General features: G+C 42.1%; 2 protein-coding genes and 1 non-coding gene across 8 annotated transcripts in view; 2 read left to right on the top strand and 1 right to left on the bottom strand.

Annotated features, from left to right (window-relative positions):
- Positions 1-1,358: 1,358 nt before the first annotated feature.
- Positions 1,359-9,331, top strand: LOC125714551 (HHIP-like protein 1). Of its 2 annotated transcripts, XM_048985260.1 has the most exons (9): positions 1,359-1,761; positions 2,300-2,946; positions 3,191-3,334; positions 3,562-3,890; positions 4,042-4,168; positions 4,844-4,989; positions 5,982-6,063; positions 7,946-8,028; positions 8,153-9,331. In XM_048985260.1, the coding sequence occupies exons 1-9, from the start codon at positions 1,471-1,473 to the stop codon at positions 8,701-8,703; spliced, it is 2,400 nt and encodes a 799-aa protein (XP_048841217.1). In that variant the 5' UTR covers positions 1,359-1,470; the 3' UTR covers positions 8,704-9,331. The 2 variants fall into 2 exon arrangements, with proteins under 2 accessions (XP_048841217.1, XP_048841218.1); XM_048985261.1 differs by lacking the exon at positions 7,946-8,028 and having other exon boundaries at positions 8,153-8,300.
- trnat-ugu (transfer RNA threonine (anticodon UGU)) lies at positions 9,332-9,404 on the top strand. The gene has a single exon. It is a non-coding gene; the product is annotated as a tRNA-Thr (tRNA).
- A 1,138-nt stretch (positions 9,405-10,542) lies between these two features.
- The window catches only part of LOC125714556 (cholesterol 24-hydroxylase-like), a 39,686-nt gene continuing 25,269 nt past the window's right edge, over positions 10,543-24,959 (bottom strand). The window contains exons 1-15 of one of the 5 annotated variants that reach the window (XM_048985268.1): positions 19,243-19,775; positions 17,157-17,234; positions 16,948-17,029; positions 16,581-16,654; positions 15,441-15,527; positions 14,957-15,095; positions 13,619-13,729; positions 13,363-13,519; positions 13,183-13,245; positions 12,957-13,029; positions 12,746-12,830; positions 12,532-12,642; positions 12,294-12,382; positions 12,117-12,183; positions 10,543-11,620 (exon numbers count right to left, since the gene is read on the bottom strand). In XM_048985268.1, the coding sequence (XP_048841225.1) occupies positions 11,471-11,620; positions 12,117-12,183; positions 12,294-12,382; positions 12,532-12,642; positions 12,746-12,830; positions 12,957-13,029; positions 13,183-13,245; positions 13,363-13,519; positions 13,619-13,729; positions 14,957-15,095; positions 15,441-15,527; positions 16,581-16,654; positions 16,948-17,029; positions 17,157-17,234; positions 19,243-19,385 (1,509 nt within the window). In that variant the 5' untranslated portion in view covers positions 19,386-19,775 and the 3' untranslated portion in view covers positions 10,543-11,470. Of the gene's footprint in view, positions 11,621-12,116; positions 12,184-12,293; positions 12,383-12,531; positions 12,643-12,745; positions 12,831-12,956; positions 13,030-13,182; positions 13,246-13,362; positions 13,520-13,618; positions 13,730-14,956; positions 15,096-15,440; positions 15,528-16,580; positions 16,655-16,947; positions 17,030-17,156; positions 17,235-19,242; positions 19,776-24,959 lie in introns of those variants that run through there. The other 4 variants (XM_048985269.1, XM_048985270.1, XM_048985271.1 and 1 more) reach the window with 4 other exon arrangements.

Below are 24,959 nucleotides of genomic sequence, written 5' to 3'. Positions count from 1 at the left end.
AGGCACACTCACATGCCGACCTCTTGGACATTTAAAACTGGACATCTGACACAATATCTATCTATCTATCTATCTATCTATCTATCTATCTATCTATCTATCTATCTATCTATCGATCTGGTGTGTGTACTCATATAAAGCCATATAAAATAATATAAGCCTGTCCCTTTAAATATAAAATGACACCAGATCAGGTATTGATAATTGTTAATATTGAAAATTGACGTTAATAATTATATTACTGCAAGATACAATTTTCTATCAAATATACTATTCGCTTCATATTTTTGGCTCTGACATAGCCTATTATTTAATGCGATTGACTACGTTGGTGTCTAGAATATTCTATGACAAGTGCATATTTGCGCACATTCACATACTGCCACATTTAACTTGCCATGCTCAAGGCAAGGTTGCATGTTATTGCCCAGTTCCAGCCTGTCTGTGACCTCAATTCACACAATGCGCGGAATGTTGTCACCATTCACGCCATAGTGAGCTTGTAATTCAAGGAAGAGAGGCCAGAATAGGGTTATATACCTATTTTAAATGCATATCTATATAAGGAAACATGCCTATATAATTACCGGAATTTAAAATTTGTGCGGAAGTTCAACAAGTGATTTAAAAACAATTGCTTGCGGGTGAAGGGCGGATTTCTGAGCGCATATTGCCGCCTTGTGGACAAAATCGACGTCGCAGCGGTTAGTAAAAAGTAAGTCAAATTGCGGTGGAAGATAAAATCAAACATATTTCATAAACTATGAACTATGGGAGGCAAATCGACATCTGTCTAACGAATAATTGATTGTGCACGTTCTTATTCAGACTTAATCATAATGTGAACTCCTGGAAAAGATTTGTTTTTACTTTTTGACGATTTAAAAAAAAAAAAAAAACTATTCAAAAATGTAATGCATTTTTACTCTTCACACAACATAACTACATTGTAAATTCATGGATCATTGTCTTTGGAATGACTTGATACAATTCGTTTTGAAAAATTGATTATGTTTATTTTTGCTCTGCCTATCATCTCGTTCTTATGTATCTTTTGCGTTTTCTGTTTTTAGATTTTTTTATTTTATTTTTTTTGCTTTGAAACAGTAATAAGTTGTGCGGTTTTATCCATGTCGGAATATTGTGTCTTAGAGGCGAACGACATCTTTCGGATCACACGCTCTTCATATGCGCCGAAAAGAACCGATTTTATTACGCAATTTAATATTTATGGCCCGGAAAAGTCATTTGGCATATTAAAAATGAAAATATGTATTGGGCATGACATACAACATCCGGTATGAGCTGAACTCCAGTAAGGTCGCCTATATAAGAAATAGTTGACAGAAAAAAAGGAAAAGGAAAAAAATGGTCAAAGTGCATCGATCAGAAAACACGCAGAGCAAACCGACTTTTCTGCCTTGTTTGCCAGGCTTTAGTTGACGGGATATTCTGCGGAGCCACTTCACTATGCTGTGCCGCTGTAACAGTCTGGGCAGTATGCGTCATGTATCACTTACTTTCATATTTTTTTGCCAGTTATGGGTGACAAGTGTGGACTCTCATCCGCAGTGCTTGGATTTTAAGCCGCCGTTCCGGCCGCAGGAAGATCTGACCTTTTGCGTTTTGTATAAAGACTTCGGCTGCTGCGATTCTGCAAAGGACCAAGAGCTGATGACGAAGTTTGATCGTATTATGAACAATTTCGATAATTATGGATACGACACCTGTGCGTCCTACGTGCAAGACATTATCTGCCAGGTAAAAAGCTCTAGGGTTTGATAAATTTCGGTTTTAGCTATCCTTGGCATAAATATTACAGAATTTAATTTAACCTCGGATTATATCAAGCGCAAAATATTTTAATGATGCGTTCAAAATTAGTCGAAATTACTTTACATGGCAGATACATATAGGAATGAAAACTTTGCAATACATATATACTTTTTTCTGTGATAGTACATGATTCAGTCTACCTTATTTCCGTAATGGGTTATGCAAATCTAGTAGCAAAGATTTTGTGTACTTGCTGCCTCACCAGTGGGCACAGATTTTACACGAACAACATCCGTGGAGCTGATAACCTTGTGTGACACACATTCAATATGCCAATACACTGCAAAACAACATACAGTGTTATGGAATATCATGTTAACTAGGCCCAGTTCCAGTGCCGTATTTTTTCACTAATTGTCACAACTTTTCTGCCAACCACAGTCCTGTTTCTCTTTTATTAGATGGTTTGCTTTGCTGTTGGCTGATAAAATGCAGGTCTCATACTCTGCTCGTCCCTTCCTAGGAATGCTCCCCTTATGCCGCTCACCTCTACGATGCTGAGGACCCCAGCACTCCGGTGAGGACCCTGCCAGGGCTATGCAGGAACTACTGCACCAATTTCTGGACAAGATGCGGGACAACCATCCCTTTCCTATCCAGTGACTCGCGCTTGGTGACGGCAGAACGGAATCAGGTTCATTTCTGTGAGCTCCTGAGCATTCCGGACCCTGACTACTGCTTCCCGGACATTGCCGTCAATGACAGGATGATAAGGGGCCTTGGCCGAGTCTCAACGGGCACTGGAGGTTGCCTGCAGGTCTGTCTGGAGGAGGTGGCCAATGGTCTACGGAACCCACTGGCGATGGTTCACGCCAACGATGGCACCCATCGATTCTTTGTGGCTGAGCAGGTGGGTGTCGTGTGGGCCTACCTGTCTGACCGCTCCCGACTGGAGAAGCCCTTTCTGAACATCAGCCAGGTGGTGCTGACATCCCCCTGGGAGGGAGACGAGCGGGGCTTCTTGGGCCTGGCGTTTCACCCCCAGTACAAATACAACGGAAAACTGTACGTTTATTACTCATTGGAGGTGGGCCTGGATGAACGGATCAGGATCAGCGAGTTCCGCATTTCAGCCTCTGACATGAACGTGGTCGACCACAGTTCTGAAAGGTGTGTGTGAATGACTATAGGGAAGGCTGTAATTATGATTTCATGTGTTTTTGGGTGCTGTTTGCGAATTGTTCTGCTATTCTGTCTGTATATTAATATGCTTTTGGGGTGAACTCATATAAAAGCCAGTGTTATAAATAAACCATCACAAAATTAGGCATAATTTGTGGTGAGAACATTTCCTGCAGAACTGTGTGTTTTTTTCTGAAGCTTTACAGTTATTCATTATTTAAATTTTTTCCAGGATCATTTTAGAAATCGAAGAACCGGCATCCAACCATAATGGAGGTCAGCTCTTGTTTGCAGATGATGGGTATCTGTACATCTTCACGGGTGATGGAGGCATGGCAGGAGATCCATTTGGGGACTATGGAAATGCTCAGAACAAGTAAGTGCCAGCAAACGGCGGAATTATTTGTGGTCCAAACTGTTTGGTCGCAGGCAGTTTTGTTTATAGCATTTCATTGATTAAATTGTTGACTATTATTCCTTTGACTGATCAGCTGTTGTGGTTTTTAATGACTCTTGTGTCTTTCCTGCTGAAGACATTCAGTGGATGTTTTCCTACCACTGCAAGGTTTACAAATTGAAATTGATCCACGATCCATTCATTAGATCTGCTCTGCTGGGGAAGGTTCTCCGTATTGATGTGAATCATAATGACAAGGGTCCCCTGTATCGGATTCCGCCGGACAACCCCTTTGTGCGGGAGCTTGGGGCTCGCCCAGAAGTGTACGCATACGGGGTGAGGAACATGTGGAGGTGCTCGGTGGACCGGGGAGACCCCCACACTAAGGAGGGCAAAGGGAGGATAATCTGTGGCGATGTGGGACAGAACAAATATGAAGAGGTTGACATCATCGAGAAGGGGAGGAATTACGGTTGGAGAGCCAGAGAAGGGTTCTCCTGCTACGACAAAAAGCTGTGTGCTAACAGCTCTTTGAGTGAGTTTACTGGGGATGAGAGTGACAAGTGCTACAAAACTGTCTTATTGTGTTATTTGGGGGAAGTACTGTATGTTATCTATACGTACTGTAGCCCCTGAGCTATTTGGGCATCCTTAAGCTTCTGAGATTTCTTTTCCCTTTCTTTTAGATGATGTTCTCCCAATATACGCCTATCCACACAAAGTGGGAAAGTCAGTCACTGGTGGTTACGTGTACCGTGGCTGTGAAAATCCAAATTTAAATGGGATGTACATTTTTGGAGACTTCATGAGTGGGTAAGGCTGGGAAATATTTTTTTGTTAAAATCTTTTTAGTGTTGCTATGGGCCAGTTTTGATTACAGTATTTATAAAACAGTTATTACATAACAAATGGATCACAAATATATAAGGCAGTATATGTATCCATCTGTCATGTAGTAGGGAACCAGTTCCAGGAAGTAGAGGATTGGGAACACACTGGATAGGATACCATTAAGGGCACACACTCTCACAGCCTGTGGGAAACACTGACACACCGTTTCACCTCCAAACCTACCTTCTGAGCTACAGTGCCGCAACAAAAGGTTCAGTTTTTTAATTAAATATAGTGTCATTTACAAGATAACCAATTTCCCCTACAATTGCAGTTGAATGGAATATTATTTGAGTAGTAAATTTTGGTAACGAGTCATTTCAAAGATTTCTACAAATGAATATCCTCACTGGAAACAGAGCTGACATGGTAATAATCACAGAAATTATTAAAAGAGGTAGATCGAACGTAGTCCTCTGCGTACTGGTAGGACACAGGAATGTTTAAACGCCACAGTGGGTGGAATGGCCATGTACCGTCGGTCGCCTCCTCTTCTAGGTTTCCAGGTTTAAAGCACATGATCGCAGTCCTGCTCACCGTGGCTTTTAAAACCTCCTCCCTTCCATCTCTGCTTTTTTATCTCCCCACTTTTTGCAGACGCCTGATGTCACTGCAGGAGAACCAGTACACTGGGCAGTGGGACTACCGTGAGATCTGCATGGGATCCGGACCGCGCTGCCTCTTTCCGGGCCTAATTAACAGCTACCATCCGTACATCATTTCCTTTGGAGAAGATGAGGCCGGTAGGATATAACAGCTGATACCTAGAACAAAGAACATACTGTTTCTTTAAACACTTCAGTCTGTCCACCACATTAGTGATTACTAGTCGATTTTTTTAACATGAATTATATGATGTGCTGCAATTTTTCCTCCATTATTCATGGTAGTCTTGGTTACTGAGTCTCCCTCTTTAACTCCGTCCACCACAGTATGATGGAGATGCCCACAGCACTTTCATATAGTCAGCCAATTGTGACAAAACTTTGGGAAGTATCTAAGCTCTATTTTCTAGCAATAAACATCTTTCAAGAAGCCAGAGGCAGAGCGTGCTGACGCATCCCTTTTCTTCATTTGCATGTTAGGTTATTTGCATTTTATAAATAAAACAGATGACAAAGTTAAAAGAACAGAACTCCAACAAAGTAGGGCTCACTAACTCCATCTATCCATCCATCCATTTTCCAAACCGCTTATCCTACTGGGTCGGGGGGGTCCGGAGTCTATCCCGGAAGCAATGGGCACGAGGCAGGGAACAGCCCAGGACGGGGGGCCAGCCCATCGCAGGGCACACTCACACACCATTCACTCACACATGCACACCTATGGGCAATTTAGCAACTCCAATTAGCCTCAGCATGTCTTTGGACTGTGGGGGGAAACCGGAGTAACCGGAGGAAACCCCACAACAGCATGGGGAGAACATGCAAACTCCACACACATGTGACCCAGTCGGAGACTCGAACCCGGGTCCCAGAGGTGTTAGGCAAAAGTGCTAACCCCTGCACCACCATGCCGCCCCCGGCTCACTAACTCCCATGACAAACTTTTTTACAATGACCAGGTTATGTATTAACACAAACTTGTGACAAAGGACCACAAATGTGACCCATAACCACGAAATGAGTCTTAACTCGCCCTGGTAGAAATACACCCATAAGACTCATTTCGTGGTGATGGGTCACAAATTTCTCTTCTATCCCAGTTCTAACTTCTGGTTAATGTATCTTTCTAGGAGAGCTATATTTCATGTCAACTGCAGTTCCAAGCGCAACGTCTTATTCTGGTGTCGTGTACAAAATTGTTGACCCGTCAAGGTAAGGATACACTGTGACTCTTGTAAATACTTACGTTTTACTTATTCAATGTATATTTAAATTAGAATTGTCCAAATCTATCTGTTTCTTATGGCTTTCAAATAATCAAATTGGGTATTTCCACAGCTGCTTGCCCTAAACGGCAGTAGATGTAACGCTAAGCGACCAGAGCCGAGGCAGACCCCGGAATGCAGGACACTGATTTATTAGTTTTAATGCCGGGAGCACCAAAAGCCAAAGGGACAAAGCAGGCGGATGGTCGGGTCGAATGCAGGAGGTCAAAAGCCGGGTGGATCAGTCCTACGAAGAAAGATGAGATGTGGAGACGATGGGACAGGAAGAGGGACGGAGGCGGACCAGGATGGCAGGGCAGGGAAGGCAGGCAGGGCAGACAGGCAGAGACGACCAGGGAAGCAGGGCAGGCACAACGGCAGGATGCAGAGAGACAGGCAGGGCAGGAGGGCAAGACACGAGACAGAGAAATGCTTAGCCAGTGACAATGGCATCAACGCTTCGCAACTTTGGGAGTTTGCTGTGGGGTTAAGAAGTCTGGTTAAATTGCGAGAATCGACGGCCGCTGTGCCGCCCCGCCCCTGGGGGCGTGACAGTAGATGTTACCAGGAAGTATTACAGAGGGTTACCTCACCTTAGCAGATTCCCATTCTGTCCCACTCTGTCAAAATCACATAAACAGGATCCACTTCACTGCATCTCCTATGAAGTTATTTTTTCAAAAAGGATTATAATAAAACAAAAGCAACGTGAGTCTGGAATAGCTCATGAAGGAATGTAATTTTTCACATTTGTGTCGAGGCACTAATGTGTCTCCAAGAGGGTTTATAAACATGCCATTGTGTTTAGGACACTTTATGTAAAAACAGAAAATTAGTATGAATAATTCAGGCCTAATCATTTTGGACCGCTTCCAGCAAGCAGACAATAATTCACCTTGGGGTTTGAGCATTAAAACCAGAGAGTAAATAATAAATATTTTCACAGATGCGCAGATGTTTTTATAAAAAAGGTTTATGTATAGGCTTTAAAGTAGTAATATATTCAATTATTTCACTCTATGTAGTGTTAATTTTTAATATATTTAAATGAATTCTTTGATTTTGAAATTCAGATTGTACCTGCTGTTGTTATTTAAAAGACATTCACCAGTCAAGACCCCAGCTGTGCAAATGTGCCCAACCTTGCCTTCAACTGTTCCTGTTTTAGATACAGCAAAAGTCGCCACGACCATTTAATAGCGAGCTGAAGACAGAATTTAGTTTCTTGGCTTTTGGTGTCCTGATAAAGTCTAATGGAGGGAGACGTAACCCAGGGAGAAAAGCATTTGGGATGTTTACTTGTTGTGCAGACACCACTGTAGAAAAGCAAAAGATATCATTTACACTTTACAGAACAAACATCCATCCCTCCATCCATTTTCCAAACCGCTTATCCTACTGGGTCACAGGGGGTCCGGAGCCTATCGCGGAAGCAATGGGCACAACCCCGGATGGGGGGCCAGCCCATCGCAGGGCATACTCACACACCATTCATTCACACATGCACACCTACGGGCAATTTAGCAACTCCAATTAGCCTCAGCATGTCTTTTGATTGTGGGGGGAAACCGGAGTACCTGGAGGAAACCCCACGACGACATGGGGAGAACATGCAAACTCCGCACACATGTAACCCAGGCGGAGACTCGAACCCGGGTCCCAGAGGTGTGAGGCAACAGTACTAACCACTGCAGTTTTTAATTTTTAATTTTTTTTGTGAAGGACACACTGGATATAGAGCTCAGTAATTTGGCCTAAAATTTTATGTCGCCAAGACTCCGACATCGTGACATTCCTGTGGTTGCTCATGTCCTTTTTGGTGTTAACAGACGTGCCCCTCCGAGACAATGTCGCTACGAACCTCTGCTAGTCAAAACTAAAAGCAAGCTGATCCCGTTAAAGCCAAAGGAGAGTAAGTGAATTTTCAGACATGAGAAATGTACCAGTGTTTCAGGTTCTAGGGCTACAGTGGAATTGTATAGGATCTATTTGGCTTTTATTGTAACGACCTACATCTGCTGATGTCTCTTTCACAGCATTGACAGGCCTTGAATTACCAGCCAAACACCAAAAACACAGTAAGACAGAAGAATCGAGCCCTCCTGTGGCAGAGCCAGAATCTCTGACACAAGACTCAACAAAAGACTGGTTGCAAGAACTGTTAGACATGCTCCGAGCACAGGAAGCTAGCTGGGTGGGGAGGACCACGGCCCCCATTACTACCAAGACAGAAGATGACCAAGGTAGACCTGAGAACGGAGCTGTGCGACTGGCAGGAGGAAAAAATGACCGTGGACGGGTGGAGGTCTTCCTCGATGGGGAATGGGGCACGGTGTGTGATGATGCGTGGAACCTCCAGGCTGCTGAGGTGGTCTGCCGGCAGCTAGGCTTGGGGCGCGCCCTGAAGTCCTCCAGGCAGGCTGAATTTGGGGAGGGGAGACACCTGCGCATCCTCCTAGACAATGTCCGCTGCACAGGAATGGAGAAAAGCCTCCGGGATTGCCAGCATGCCGGTGTGGGAAAGCACAACTGCGGACATCACGAAGATGCGGGAGTCATATGCGAGAATGCGGAGCTTGCAAGTTAAAGTGATACGCTACTACCTTAGTGCAAGGTTCACTACGAACCACAAAATGAAGCATGGATGAACAACATCTTGTGTATTAGTTGGTAATTTTATACTAGTATATCAAGTAATTTTTCAATATTTTTGAAGTGGATGTGAAGATAGTAACTTTGATTCTTACCATAACTTATTTTCAGTTTATTGCACAGAACTGTGTAATACGAACTTCTATTATAACAGTCGTTTAAAAGATATCCTGATTAAAATCGCAGCTTTCATGTAGTTATTACACAGCCAAAATCAACTGGGTGAAAAGAAATAAATAACTACGTAATTTAAATAACATTATGAGGGTCTGGTTTATCATCATTGTGTGGAAAGTCAGTGAAACTTCACAGCTGTTGAAATCGAATCAATTCTGTGTTTAAAAAAAAAAATCAGTCGCGCACGGATGACGTCATCTGATCGGCGTCATTTATTTTGACTTTGTTTTGTCGCGTTTCGGTACTATCGTTTGTGCCGAACATAATTTTTTTTTTCGTTTTAAAAATGAACGCATTACGAATTACACATTTTAGAGAAGCTTTAAAAATTAGATCGTTACTCTGGTCTTTCCTACAAATAAAGACATTTTCAAATCTTTGCTGTTGGCTTCATAGCTCAGTGGTTAGAGCACTGGTCTTGTAAACCAGGGGTCGCGAGTTCGATCCTCGCTGAGGCCTTCCGCGTTTCAAATGTACTTTTTCATCTTTGCATTTGCTGACTTAAATCTTACTGAATGTTACATATCTATCCGCTGAAATGAACTGCCGGTGAATGACATTAGTTGTGCAACTGTCAACATGACTGAAACTCATATATTTCATATACAGTCAAACCTAGGTTTGCCAGTAACTTGGTTTGCGAGTGTTTTGCAAGACGTGCAAAAATTTTAACATATTTTTAAACTTGATAACTGAGCGAGGTCTTGCAATACGATTATTCGTGTACGCTTTGTCTGCCGAGAGTCACGTGATCACAACTGAGCCGATGGTTCTTCTCTCTCTCGCTGCGGGATTGTAGTAATCGTTTCCCTTGCTCGGTCTCAGTCGGCGTGTCTCACTCGTATAGCCAAAATTTAGTAGAAAAGCACCACCCGAATAATGGTGTAACAGTGCGAAATCGAAAAGGAGGCAAAAGGGGCTGTCATTGAATAGGTTCCTTGTTAAAGTCGCACAAAAAGAAAAAAAACTGTAAGCCAACAGATAGCAGTGATTCCGTTAGTTATATTGAAAGTCGTCTACAAAATAACCATCCTCTTCTCTCTCTCGTTTCCCTCACACCATCCATTATTCTTTTCAAAGGTGAAGTGCAGGTTAATTTGTTTTATGTATTTTTACTTTATATTTTGTATTAATACATTTTATATGGATATTTTTGGGTTCTGTGACGAATCATCTGAGTTTCCATTATTTCTAATGGGAAAATTCGCTTTGATATACGAGTGCTTTGGATTACGACCACGTTTTCGGTACGAATTATGCTCACAATCCGAGGTTTAACTACTCATTTATTTCACTGTAAAATATGATTAGCAATCATCGAAGCAACAAAGACAAAATCATTATATGGGGACTTTCCTTTCGTCTTTAAGTCACGTAACATCGTGAGGGTAAGCGTAATAGAATTTATACGTATAGAAATATTTTCAATTTTACACTAGGGGCCGCTATAACATCAACATTGCCCATTTTCATTCTTCCGTGGTTTATACCAGGGATAGACGTTTCGACCAGAATTACTAATCAAATTTCGCCAGTCATTATGCGAATAATATTCGATTAATCATTCCCGCCACAGACACAGAGAAATGTTAATGAATATGCGTCAAAACATTTATTTCAATACAAAATCAGGTATTACTCTTTGCTGCAAATGAATAATGTAAAACATTAAGAAGTTGCTTGATTGACTTGAATCTGCTATTAAACTAAGCTGAACAAATAGTACCATACAACAAGGTTTATCAGTTGACTCGGCAAAGTTTCTACTGCTATACTGATTCATGTGAATTAGGTTATCAAGAACGGAACATGAATTTCAAGAACAACCATGACAACCGAATTTGTACATATGAAATAAGCAACAGCAACAGAATCAGATTCTCTTACACATGTTGCTGCGTGTCTTGCCAACAGATACAAAGCATTGCCGACAACACTTGCATTTGCTCAATATCATCCCAACAAAGAACAAATGCCTCACCTCATTTTTGTTCAATTTCTCACAAACACGCCAGCAATAAGTGAGCAAGAATGAAAATGATTGGCTCACAGACAGAGCTCATGCAAAAGCAGTGGTGGTAAACTTCAGAATGAATAAAAACAAATGTATTAGAGAAGGTATAAATCACAATTAATTATTTTGCTGCTAAATAAGATTTAAAATAGTTCATGTATGATTTTATTTTTTCAGTATTGTTTTATATACCACAGCATATGATCCCCATTGCGTATTCAATTACATCACTCATTAAAATAACAAATTGTTTCAAGGAAAACATGTGAAGTACGCACACAGACCGTGAAGGCCAGCAGCAACAATGCTAACCAATAAGCCAGAGTACCAGCCATGCAGGAAATTTAGACAGAAATGTATTTATTAGTGGATATTTGGTAGATGCGAGTATATGGAGTGGTTGATTTTTTTAAGCTAAAACCTTACATGCCCCTATGAAGAATGCAGCCTGCTTCTAGCAATTAAGATCCTGACTGTAAAGTGATGATCTGTTGGACTGGGCAGCCCAGGCTTAAGAAGCCTGACTTCGCGATTTTATATTGCAGAGAACTCCACTGCTGGGTCTCAGAGTTCCCATATCCATGATCTCAAAGGACTGGCCGGGGAGCAGGTGGAAATGAAATCTCTGCACCAGTTTGGCCAGCACAACCTTTGCCTCCATCTGCACAGAAGGAACATGGGTAATAAATCAGTACGGGGCTCCAGGGCGTGTAGTGGTTAAGTAATAACATTATAGTAAAATCATTAAAAGCAAAGTGAATAAAAATAATAACAATAATAATAATAATAAACTCATACAGAGTATCTTTTCTCTAGCTGTATATATCCAGTCTGTCAGCCTCGTGTTCCAGTAACGTCAATAGGCCACATTTTATTACTGCTGTTATAACGCCAAAACTACATTATAACTTTCTTGTTGTCAAACTTCCCATGTTCTATTTTAAAGGCAAAACAATGAGGCCAGGCATACGCAGTACCAAATGAACTACATCAGCTCCAATGAATGCCAACATGCTAGCCCAAAGAAAATAATGCGTGGAGATGATTTCGAGCTAAATGGGACAATATAATGTGAGACACCAGCAGGCTGCACATGCTGGTTAATACCATGCTAACCATGAGTAAATTATCTGAACATAATATGTCTTTAGTCTCACCTGTGAGAAGGTTTGCCCGAGGCAGGAGCGAGGTCCCAGGGCAAAGGGAAAGTAGGTGTAGTAGGGTCTGAAGCAAGACGACAGAGACACACGCACCGTCAGTGAGCCAATATGGGTGTGTCGAGTGAGTTCTGGAAGTTAACCCGCCGTCATACTAAATCGGATACGTAGACCTACTTTGGGGCATCAGGGTGAAATCTTTCAGGATCAAACTTCAGCGGATCTGGGAAGAAAGCTTCCATCCTCCCTGACACATAAGAGTTCATCTACATATTTCCAAGAGAAAAAAGGAAAAGAGGAGAAGCTGAACATAACTTAGCAATCATGGAATGTAAAAAGAAATCACTTAACCAACAACTCAATACAACTGAATGGTTTTTCTTAAACTTTATAGCCAACAATTAATAATCTTAACTACAACTGGAAGCCCTCCGGGAATGTGAATTCCTTCTATGACCACGTCTTCAGCAATCCACCGTGAGGTTCCAGGAGCTGTGGGGTACAATCTGAGTGTCTCCTTCAGGACCTGTGAATATGAACCATCAGTCATTCTCCAATAGTTACTGAAATTATGCTGCTCATTTTCTAAGCACTGGTATCATGGTGCTTTTCTGCTGTGTCGATGTTACCTGGGACATGTAGCTCAGCTTCCCCAGGTCCTCATACTGAATGTCCTGCCTTACACCCAGGACATCATCCACCTCCTGCCTGATTCTACAAAAAGAAATCACTGACAGTTTCAGGTTTTCAGGTTTCCTATATAGTTCTATGTATATATGTGGAAAATACAATGTATTTCCCAATGAAAATGTTTCATTTTTGGATATAGCTTTTTCATACTTCTCTAGTATTTCAGGGTGCCTTCCAAGTTCCAGTACAGCAAAGGACAACTGATTGGCTGTGGTTTCTTGCCCTGCAAAAAGTAAAATAGATTAAGGTCACACTGAAACTGCTTCATACACTGATCTGACATCACAGACTCTTTCAGCATAGACATGTACTATGTTTTGCCAAGGTTCCGTTAGGGAACAGGACATGTTCCAAAAAGCACAGAGAAGTGTCTCACCAGCTATAAAGAAAGTAAGGAAGTTGTCCAGCATTTGCTCGTGATCATCATGCTCCTCTAGTTCTGTTAAAATAAATGACAAAACAAAGTGTGAATTAATAAGGTGGCATGAAGTATTAATAGCAACAAGAATTGCTATTACCCATATTCCATGGAGCACTTTGAGGCATGTGAACATACCGGCGGTTTTCAGAATCTGGGTAAGGATGTCCTTTGGCACCTCCTCCCCATTCTTGATAGCATTCTTCCTCTCCCTGATACACTCTTCCCCAGTCCTACGTAGAAATCGTATGGCCTCTTTCACCTCTTTAATAAAACCCCACATCCACGGCTTCAGCTAAACATTGACAAAGGGTTGAGAGTTACACGTTAAAGAAAATTATCATGACATTTAGTGTTTTCCACTCATTTCAGCAAATTAACCAAATTTCCTCACCTGTATCATTGGATCTCTGAGATAGTTCACCATACCCTTCAAGCATGCTTCTATAGCCTTAGGAAATGGAGTATCAGTTTCTAGCAAATTCAAGTCAATACCAAATGCGACCTGAAAGACAATTAGTGAATTAGGTGGATGACCTAGCTCATGGGAGTTTTACTTACACAAAAATGTTGAGGACAGAATGAAAAAAGGATAACAGAGAGATAACAAATCAGATTGCAGAGGAGGTGGGTGCAAGCTACTAGAGGAGTCGGGACCAACTAATCAGATGTCTTGGTCCCACCTCCTCTACAATCTGATTGGTTATCTCTTAGAACCAATCTTTTTTTTTTGGTGTTGTCCAAGGACCACTTATCAGTAAGTAAAACTCCAATGAGCAATGACTTGAATATGAACGGACAAGGTTAACAAAGGTTATGACATGAGCATGAATGGATAAAGTGGGAAAACAAAACAAATCAGTGCCACTGTCACATTTTAGTGCAACCTTTTGCACAATTGACAAGCTTCAGCTGAACAGAATACAACATTGGGTTGGTGTTGCAGGAGTTGTGGTTTATGTTATATCTCACGGGTAGGACATCATATGTGATGGTTATTCCTCCTGTGGTGTACCTCAAGGCTATATATTAGGCCTAATTCTTTTTAGCCTACACCTACTCCCCTTAGGAGCATGGAATACAGTTCTATAGGAGGCGCATCCAGGTGAAGAACATGCACCGATTATAGCGTGTTGCTGCATCCACCACACGACAAACCTCAGGGACGAGATCCTGAGTGCAAGCATGTGGCGGGCAATACCTCTGCACCACACTAGTCCAAACGGACCACTGTAAGTTATATTCTGCTGACTGGAATGCCAATCCTGCCACTAACCCCCACGTTTTCCCCTGTAAGTTAGAAGACCTCCTTAATCTACATCCATGTGGTAGATGTAGATTAAAGTCATACCCAGGACAAAGCAATTGCAGGTTTATGGCCTTGCTCAAGGGCCCAACAGAGTAGAATCGCTCTGGGCATTGAGGGGATTAGAACCAACATCCAGTTGCTGGCACAGATCCCTATCCTCAGACCCACCACTTCACCACAATTTCATAGCATTGCTGATAATACAGCTCTACAAATCTGTGTCTCCAGATGGTGCTACTTTTAAAATGAACATTTAAAGGATTTACTCTTCAGTTACACACCATCCAGAATCTTTAAACTGTCTGTAGACTGTCTGTGGGTCCCCAAAGACCAGATTGGGAGACAATACTACAGAAAAAAAATATAGGTTGAATGGAGAGAGAAGGATGAGACAAACAGACACAAAGAGAGAGGTGGCAGCACCTTGGCAATGACACTAAGGGTAACACAGTTGAGCAGGCTGTGCATGTGCACAGATGTGTTGTTCTTCGCAGCTTCTTCTAGCTTCTCTACCAGAAACTCCGCACGCTCATTAAAGGTCTCCATTAACCCCCTCAGGTACCTGTCACAAACAATGTCTCTCACCAACAGCTTTTGCCAAAGTACATTAGTACTGTGCCTTTGGCAGGCATCGTACATGAGCAGCTTACATTCAAGTACCCAGAAGTTTATTTTCTGGGAAATGCATTAGAGGAAAATTGCATTTTTTCTGTTTTTAATGTTTTCTTTTGCTTTAGGAAAATCAGCTGTGAAGAGACTTGCAGTAACTCTGGAAAAACACAGTGTACAAATAAGATAATGCAGTGGTAATGAAGGCAAATGCCACAGTTATGGCCTTTGATGAGAAGGTATGAGATATATCTAAGCAGTGAGGAGAGATGTCATGGCAGACAGTGGCTGTCCTTACGTATTGCTAAAGGCGGGGTCCATAATCCGGCGCTGTTTGTACCAGTAATCGTGGTCTGTGTTCGTAAGCAGGCCATTTCCCAGAAATCTACATTGAAAACAAATTGAAATTAAATCAAAATTTTTATACTTATTTAGTTTTTTTGGAGATTTCATGTATTGTTTTATCTAATTTTCTGTAACCAGAATCAGAGGAAGTTCACAGAAAAAGAGGCAGAGTAAACAAAAAGACAATAGCATGTAAAGTTATCAAGAAGGCAAGGTAAGTGAATACAGGGTAGGGGCTCTGCTAGCAGGCCAACACTGGACGATGACACAATAACCGGTGGAAACATCTAAGGACTCGGGCAAAGTCAGAAGTCTGCTCTCACATGCCTAAGCACACAGCCAACCTTGTGACCCATTTGCACATATCATACCCATCATGCGTTCTCTGTTTATTCCTCACTCCTGTTTCTAAAAGAGCTTCTCTCGGGTCCTATAAAGTATCATTTTATGTCTTACTCCGAAAAGCCCCTGTTCAGCACTCCCGTCCTCAAATCAAAGCAAAAATTATATATGCAGCATGTCTATATTTTCAATAGACTTCCCTCTCCCCGGCCACTTTATCCAGCTCCTCCAGGGGAATCCTGAGGCGTTCCCAGGCCAGCCGAGAGACATAGTCCCTCCAGCATGCCCATTGGAGGGGGGACCCACGTGCCTTCTTTAGGCTCTACCCGACCAGGCCCCATGGGTGCAGGCCTGGCCACCAGGTGCTCGCCATCGAGCCCCACCCCCAGGCCCGGCGTCCGGGTGAGGGAAATCCTGGATCTATTATTTTTCTCATCATAAGGGGTCTTGTGAACCGCACTTCGTCTGGTTCCTCACCCAGGACCTGTTTGCCTTGGGTGACCCTACCAGGGGCATAAAGCCCTGGGCAACTTAGCTCCTGGGATCACTGTGCCTCCATTCCCCGTTCCTGAGGTTCAAGGTCTCGTTTTATTATGTTCTTATGTAACAAACCCATGGAAGAGCCATAGTCATTGAATGATTATGAAAGAAAAGAAGTCATCATCAAATGAAAAGTCCCTTTAAAATGAACTCTGCTTTAAAAAATTTGGTACTTCTTTAAAGGGCACCAGTGTGAGTGTTTTTAAATTACCTTGTCCCGAAAAAGTCGAAGAGCTTTTTGTAGGTCAAAGCATCCTTGGGGTATTTTGATGACATCAGGAATTCCTGTGGATCAAGGAAAGGCAAGAATGAGTCGCATATAAGCAGACATCTCCAAATTAACTTCATAGTGTGTTTTATAAGGACATTTAATCATTTTTAGGAGTTAATTATTCAGGCATTCATATGGCTGGCCCCCCCTCCTGGGTTGTTTCCCGCTTCGTGCCCGTAGCTTCTGGGATAGGCTCAGGACCCCCCACAACCCAGGAGGATAAGCAGGTTGGAAAATGGATGGATGGAATTCATATGTTCAATAAAGTTTGAGAAACACTAGAGTCTGTCGTACAACGTCTGTGCACCTTTGTGGCTTCTGGGCTTGCGACGGTTATGGCTACATAATGAAGCATGTTGAGTCGGCAGACAGGGCCATACTTGAGAGACCTGCGCAGAATGCCAATGCCAATATGTGATCAAGAGCTTAAGGTGTGAAAGGCAATTAGGCAATTAATCAATCAATTAAGCCCGGTTAAATGTCATAGCAAAAGTAGACTGTGGAGACTCTTCTCACCATTCCAGGAATAAATCATGCACCAACTGGTTTGCTTTCAATTGTCTTGTTATTGAAGTGGAGTGCCCTAAGAAAAAGCTGAAAGGGATCCACACATAGGAACGTTATCAACCTTTATTATTAAGGTACACCTAGAACAATGACCTTGTCCAAAGGTATTCATTATCCATCAGTCATTTGAGTCTATACAGTGGCAATCAAAAGTAGGGAATGAGACGTTTTTGTAATATGCAAAGTCACTGCGTATCCAAATTCAAAGTTACTCGCACATGAATAGAAGAGATGTATTTTAATCATATTTCATCTGTAAAAACAATGCCACATCACAAAATGATTAGGGAAAGATTTATTATACTAAACTTGACAGTTTTTGGATCTAATCTGAAATATCTTAAATCTATTTGGCAACATTGATAGGCAATTTTTCAAGATGGTGGACCTCTCCAAGGTGACCGAACTCCCATAACGTCAGGATGATCAGATGAAGGCCGGTGGAATGACCCTCTACGCCAATGGAAGAGAAGTTACTCATTCCAAGAGTTTCATTTCTCAAATACTGAATATGTACAATAAAACTCAAAAAAGGCCGGTTGCACACATGACAATCGGAAACATGACAACTTATGTGATCAAAATTAGAGAACCATTAATTGTTTTTTGTAGAAGAACCCTACAAATGAATTCTGTCAACTTAGGAAGCATAGAGGCCCTTGCTTTCAATGACTGGCATATCAGCGCCTACAGGATATAACCAATTTCTCACACTGACTTGATTTTGTTTGACTCGCCTTCCAGTATCTTCCACACTTTGGAATCTGTAGTGGGTTTGTTTGCCATCATTCTGTCACCAATTACCTTCCAGAGATTCTCGATAGGGTTGTGATCAGGACTCTGGGCTGGCCATATCATCACCTTGGTTTTCTCAGCTTTGAGGAATTGCTTCACCCATCTGGCAGTGTGGTAAGGGGCACTGTCTTGTATAAAAATGATTGGTTGACTAGGTGATGTTTGTAGGGAAGGATCCGCATGTTCTGATACTAGACAAGTAACAAGACAAGTTCTCGCCCTGCCCAGAAATAGTTTGGAGAGCAATTCCAGCTGTTGAACTGATCCTCCATGAAAACGTCTCTCTGTCATCCTGTTCATTCGCATGCTTGTCGTATGCGGGCAACTAATCTTGTCCGGGACTTGAAAGACTTTTTTAAAAAAACTTTTATTGTACATATTCAATACTTGAGAAATGAAGCTCTTGGAATGACTAACTTATCTTCCATTGGCTAAGAGGGTCAATCCATCAGCCTTCATCTGATCAACCTTTTGTTGAATCACCTTGGAGAGGTACATCCATCATCTTGCAAAATGCCAATCAATGTTGCCAAATAGATTGGGGTTGCCAGATATTTCAGATTAGATTTAAAAAAATCGTCAAGTTCAATATAATAAATCTTTCTCTAATTTTGATCATATGCCTTCTTCAAATTTCTTGTTTAAACTATTTATTTTGTGATGTGGCATAGCTGTCACTGAAGAAATATGATTAAAATACGTCTCCCCTATTCATGTTGGAAGAACTTTAAATTCTGATAAGCTGTAATTTTGGATATTATAAAAATGTTTCTTGATTTAATCACCACGGTATGTATTGTAACGTGCAGCAAACCAAGACAACGCGGAACCTACGCCGGACAGTATGAAACACGGGGGGAAACACGCAAAGATCAGAAAAGGTTCACGCATGACAGGCAGAAGCGATCGTGACATCCGGAAACACGAAAAATATTACAATTACACAAATAAGGGCTTTCACATTTTTCCAGCATGCTCCGGCTCAACTGTACAAATAATTATACTCAAATTCCAAAAGAGATCAGTTGCTAGTGGTGAAATTATTTAGATGAAAACGTTGTTTAAAACAGACTAATGCAGTAAGAAGCTATCCTGCAAGGTAAAGAGTTTACACAAAGTTTACACAAAGTGTAATTTCAATAAGGAAAAGGGTGAAGATGATGCGGTCAGTGATCTGACTACGCTGATTATTATTAATATCGTTTTCCAAAGTCGAAAATGTTATTAAGCGTCGTCTTACCTGTCTCGTGGGGGTCCGGGTATATGATCATACTTCATGTGAATGTACTTTATGTACAAACAGTAACATGCAAATGCGATCACAAGTAATGCAAACAGGTAATAAATAACAGCGCCTATCCATCCGGCGAGGCTCTGCAACATGTTTATCCCTTTGTGTTATTTCTCTTTATGTCCTGCTTTTCTGCTTCGTCCGATCATACGAAGCTGAGACCGACTGAACCCACAGCAGTGCCAAGTATTGCAAAGGTACTTGGGGGAGATAAGGAAGCTGGATACGCCTCGCACGGATTACTTTATACTACCATTAATTTTTTTTACAAAAAAACTGCAACTAATGAAACCGCAGAATTTCTATCGCCCTTAAAAACAAAGGAATTGAAGTGAAAAGAACAAAATCGTGGTGCCCAATGACAGTTCTACATTTTAAGCATAGAAAACAAAAGCCCGTGTTCAGAAGCTGCAGTTTCTACTTTGGTCGTAAGGGGACATTTCGTGTTGTAATGTTTACCCGGTCATAAACCCTATTGCGGAGTCCATTTTAGGTAAAGTTATACTTGCCAAGCCTCTTTGATGTTTAACCCTTTGGTCAGAAGTTAGCCATAGTGATAAGTACACCACCTCCTAGTGTCCCAAAGTGATTTTACAAGTACTTAATCTTAATATTAAAATTATCTTAAAATAATAAATAATAAAATAATTAAAATTAAATCACGTGTTTCTAACAAATCAGGCATTGGGGCTATAATGAAATAATTCCCCTTGCAAACTGTCCAGGATGACCAGGAAATTCTCACGGCAACCAGTCTGGATGCCAATGAGAAAAATCACATAATCATGTAGTGGTCATGAAAATATATTCAAATTGAACATATTGATGAGGCAATCACCACCTAAATCATGACACACTGGTCCCCTCTACATCACAGTGCATAAGCTGCTTCTATAAGTAAGTATCACTATCAGTATTGGTATTGGCAATACTGGCCCTGTATTTACTTGGTATTGCAGTGTTTCCTCTACGTTTACAGCTTTTTTTTGGGGGGGAGGGGGGGGCAGACAGACACCAACATGATTCATTGTGTTCATGTGTTTCTTTTAATGACAGCGGTCAATATAACGACTGAACTAAACATCAGAATATTTAATTTTTAAAGTTTTATATATATATATAACATAGGGGTGGCGTGATAGTGCAGTGGTTAGCACTGTTGCCTCACACCTCTGGGACCCGGGTTCGAGTCTCCGCCTGGGTCACATGTGTGTGGAGTTTGCATGTTCTCCCCATGTCGTCGTGGGCTTTCCTCCGGGTACTCCGGTTTCCCCCCACAGTCCAAAAACATGCTGAGGCTAATTGGAGTTGCTAAATTGCCCGTATGTGTGCATGTGTGAGTGAGTGATGTGTGAGTGTGCCCTGTGATGGGCTGGCCCCCCATCCTGGGTTGTTCCCTGTCTTGTGCCCATTACTTCCGGGATAGGCTCCGGACCCCCCCCCCCCCCAGTAGGATAAGCGGTATGGATGGATGGATATATAATATAGACATTTTTTCCGACGCGCTCTCTCTATGCAGGAGCACGCTCACCTGTGTATGCGCACATGTGTCTGTGCCCGCGCATTGGGGTGGAACTCCGCCATGCGCAATACAGAGAGTGGAGTGGAATTATAAACGTACGACCGCGTAGAGATAAAAAATGACAAGCTGTTGTGTAAATAACATAAGGCTATTTAGTTTGTTGATAAAAGGCACAATGTATAGACCTGTTCTATAGGAAAAGTAACCTTAAATAACTTCTGTTGTGATCTGTGATTTATATAGAAAATATAAATAACTTGACCTTTAAGGGAGGAGTTGTTTGGGGGGGGGGGGCTAATACAATGGTAAGGAAAACACTGGTATTAGATCCATACCAAATTTTGCAGCATGGCACATGGCCAGGAATTGGTGAGGCATCACCACAGTATTGTTGGTGCTCTTCTGAGTCACGGCACACAACCAGGACAGCGTTGTCAGGTTGTCAGAAATTGTTCCCTGGGAGAAGATGTTGCAGGTTAGAACAGTGTGAGTTACTCTAGAGCTTGAGAGATGTACTAGTGAGGGGGAAAGCATAAAGCCTTATCCTGGAAATTGCAGGTCTGTGACTACTGACAGTGTCAGAAGACAACAGGAGAAGTTGGGAACAGGAAGTGAGAAACAAGAGCTTCAAAAGCAATGGGACTGCATTCAAATGTAGCTTGCTGTTGCAGATCAGATTATCCCTGGGTTGGGCTCTGTTGAACAACTCCGCTTTGACCAGAAGGGGGACCAGTAGCAGGTTCTGCTTTACTTGTCCCTATATGAGGTGTTGCGGTGTTAAGCTGGTGATGCAGGTGGAGAGGTTTGAACGCTGTCAAGTGTCCCTCCTGAACAGGGCACGTCCCACAAGCTCAATCCCAGCCAAGCAAGCCTGAGTCCAGCTCTCACTCCCCCGATCCCCAGCAATGTCAACTTGGAAGGGGGTGTTCTGTACGCATAACTGAGACAACCCAGGTGGGGCTCAGCTTATCGGCTGCACTACCTGAGGCCTGACTCGACCAAGGTTGGCAAAATCGCCTTTAGGGATCACCCACCCTAGTGAGTGTCCAAGCTAGGGCCGTTCTCAGAACTCACCCTAGACGAGGTCCTGCTCAAAAGTTGTAATGACCGCCTGAGGTACCTGTCAGCCTTGCCCTTAATGAGTCAGTGGGTGTAGCTGGGCTGGTACGCTTTTGGGCGTCCAATTGCTGAGAACTCCCCTTCGGTTCTGACAAAGTATACGATCGCAAGCATTGACAGCAGAGCCACAGACAAGCTCAACCAACAGAGAGCGAATGGTAAGCACCTAGCACAGGAAGAGCTCAACCGATTAGGTCCAGAATGACTCCCTGATGTGATTGTGTATGTAACTGGTTGACTGTTGTTAATAGTGGTTGAACTTCTATGCAAGTCACCATGTTGGGGGAGAGGGAATGAATGAAAGCATAAAATGAAATAAAACCTAAATTAAATCAAAAATGTAAAACATAAATCAAACCAAATGAATTATGTTTCTTATTCAATTGTGAACATCAATTAGTTATGCAGCAATAACCTAATTAGATGTTAATGTGTTGTAATAAAACTGATTTAGTTTGTGAAGTTGATTATTGCTTTCAGGCAAGAACCTGTGTGTCCAATTATGCGTGTTGGTATTACCGCAGTTGACCACCAGAGACCCAACTCAGATGTTATTTACCTACTATGGCTGACCACTAGAGGTGCAATTTCATTGGAGTGGCGCTGCTATGGCTTGCCACTAGAAGCGCAATTTCGAAATGGAGTGGTAGTTCTATGCCTGACCACTAGAGGCGCAATTTCGAAATTGAGTGGTAGTTCTACGCCTGACCACTAGAGGCGCGATTTCGATATGGAGTGGTAGTTCTATACCTGACCACTAGAGGCGCAATTTCGAAATGGAGTGGTAGTTCTACGCCTGACCACTAGAGGCGCAATTTCGATATGGAGTGGTAGTTCTATGCCTGACCACTAGAGGCTCAATGGGGCGTTACTCCCTTTGTGGGGGGTCCCAGGCAAGTGAGCTTAAGGGGTAGGGTCACTGGTGACCCAGAGAAAAAAACAAATGGCGTCAGGCAGGCCTTCAGGGCTCTGACCTCTAAGTGGTTAGAGTGGCGTTCGCTGACTGCACTCGTAACCAAAGATATAGCTAGGCGGTTGCCAACGCTAGATGAGTGACTTTTAATGCATGCCGCTTGCGGCCTTCTTCTGCGCCTTGCGCAGTTTAACCCCTTAAAACAATTACTGAAGCGAGACAGCGCTCGCGTTACGGCGACGGATATAAATAGTGATTGCACTATATCTCGTCGCAAATGGTGCTTAAACCACGGTGGGTCGCAAGCACAGGAGACTCCCAATTTCTAAATGACACACACACTTGGCTCACAGCGCAAAGTGGTGTTAAACTTACTTTGTCTAAAGCAGGCACACACATATGAGTAAGATCCTGATAGGTAGCTAAGCTATCGGTCTTATCTCAGGGAGTCCAAGCGCAACAGAATTCAGGTTAGAACCTCGTAACAAGAATTCCTGTTCGCTAATAGAGAGATCTCTGCCAGGATATATAGAAACGGAGAAACTCGTCCGAATCGATCCTGGAAACAACGCGCTATATCTGAGAATCTCGTCAGACATAGGGTTAAGATTTACTGAATTTTTAAACGAAATAAACTAAAGTAAAATAACCAAAAATAAAACAAAATAATATAACTACTAATAACAGAAATAAAAATAACTATAATAAGCCCGTATGCTCCCGCTTAAATGCCTTCAGATTGCCCTGAGTGCAATTGATCCTCACCTTTTGCAACCAGTTCACAGAAGCGCTTATTCAACTGTACGTTCGGTCATAAAAAGTTTAAATTGTGTGCTCACAATAAGTTTAAACCTTGTGCCCCCATTCTCCACCAATAAATGTAGGAATTATTAGCTCAGGTAAATTTTTATATCTCCACCAATATGTTTTGAAATTAATTAACTTCATTATTATTTAATGCTGATTATTAACCAATTGTTATGCCGAATGATCGGCTCCTCCAAACTCAATTGTGAATCCCCGTGAGTCTGTTAATGTGAGACTTAAATGGGATTCATTAATAAAAAGTATCGCTGAATAACCTGGCGTCCAGCGAGCTGCATCAGCAGGTAATGTAAACGATCGGTAGCGAAGCTCCCCTCACGGCCGATGAGAGAGAGTCTCACGATATTTCAGGCGAATTTGAGGTTTCAGAGCGTAGTAGTCAGATCGCACAGAGGCAGGGACTATTGTGAACACTCAATGATGGAGGCTGAATTTGTGTAAAAGACATGCATTTATTCCTACAACTAACATAAGACAGACATTACACCTAAACAATAAACATGAAATAACGGAATAGACACCAACAATGTAAACATGAAAATGCAATGACCAGATTTAAAATGAGTAACCTAAAAAGGGAAAAACTGTTCTGCAAAGCAAGCAGTTTGTGGAAACACAACCCTAAAGTAATATAGCAGGTGAATAGGACAGTTAAGGTTGTTAGAAATGAAAGGAAGTTGGTTTACTTGGCTGCAGGAAAGGGGGGGGGGTCTTGGTAGTTGGTTGCAGTGGCTGATGAGCTGATAGGTGATGGCACTCAGGGAGGCGTGGTGTTTGTAGCGGTTCACACCGAATACTATCTGTAATGATTAATTAATGATTACTTATATTATGTCATTATGTTATGTTATATTACTCACACCAGTACCTGGTCCATGTGGTCCAGGTTGCACCTCAATCAGAGGTTACCCTTTATACAGACATTATATGACATATTCTCATTCCAACAGCACATCTTACCCTTAGATAGGCATGGTAGAATACAAAGATCAGATAAGGGCTGCTGAGGAATGTGGAAAAGAAAAGTGGTGGGGCGAAGGTTTGTCAGTCAAGGAAAAAGAATCTGTGAAAGTTAGGACACGTTACAAACATAACCTATCTGTATATTGAGACTAGTAGTCATGAGTAAATGAATATACAGATATACAACAGCCAAACTTAAAAGAAACTTTCTTTAGGGTGTTGGGTGAGTGGTATGTAAGGCAGGATGTCTGGGGAGGGGGTTGTGTGCCAAGTCGAGGGACCCCTGTCCTTGAGGTCCACTCTGCTGTCTGTAGGTCGTTAAAA

Source organism: Brienomyrus brachyistius, chromosome 19 (genome assembly GCF_023856365.1).
Source record: "Brienomyrus brachyistius isolate T26 chromosome 19, BBRACH_0.4, whole genome shotgun sequence".
Lineage (NCBI taxonomy): Eukaryota > Metazoa > Chordata > Actinopteri > Osteoglossiformes > Mormyridae > Brienomyrus > Brienomyrus brachyistius.
The sequence above is the reverse complement of the archived record's forward strand: the minus strand, read 5'-3'. Positions and strand labels throughout refer to the sequence as shown.

Bases quoted from the DNA above. Each gene is read 5' to 3' on its own strand.
- LOC125714551 (XM_048985260.1), top strand. From the start codon at position 1,471: ATGCTGTGCCGCTGTAACAGTCTGGGCAGTATGCGTCATGTATCACTT. The intron at 4,169-4,843 runs GTAAGGCTGGGA...CACTTTTTGCAG, and splicing joins TTTGGAGACTTCATGAGTGG to ACGCCTGATGTCACTGCAGG. The intron at 8,029-8,152 runs GTAAGTGAATTT...TCTCTTTCACAG, and splicing joins CCCGTTAAAGCCAAAGGAGA to CATTGACAGGCCTTGAATTA.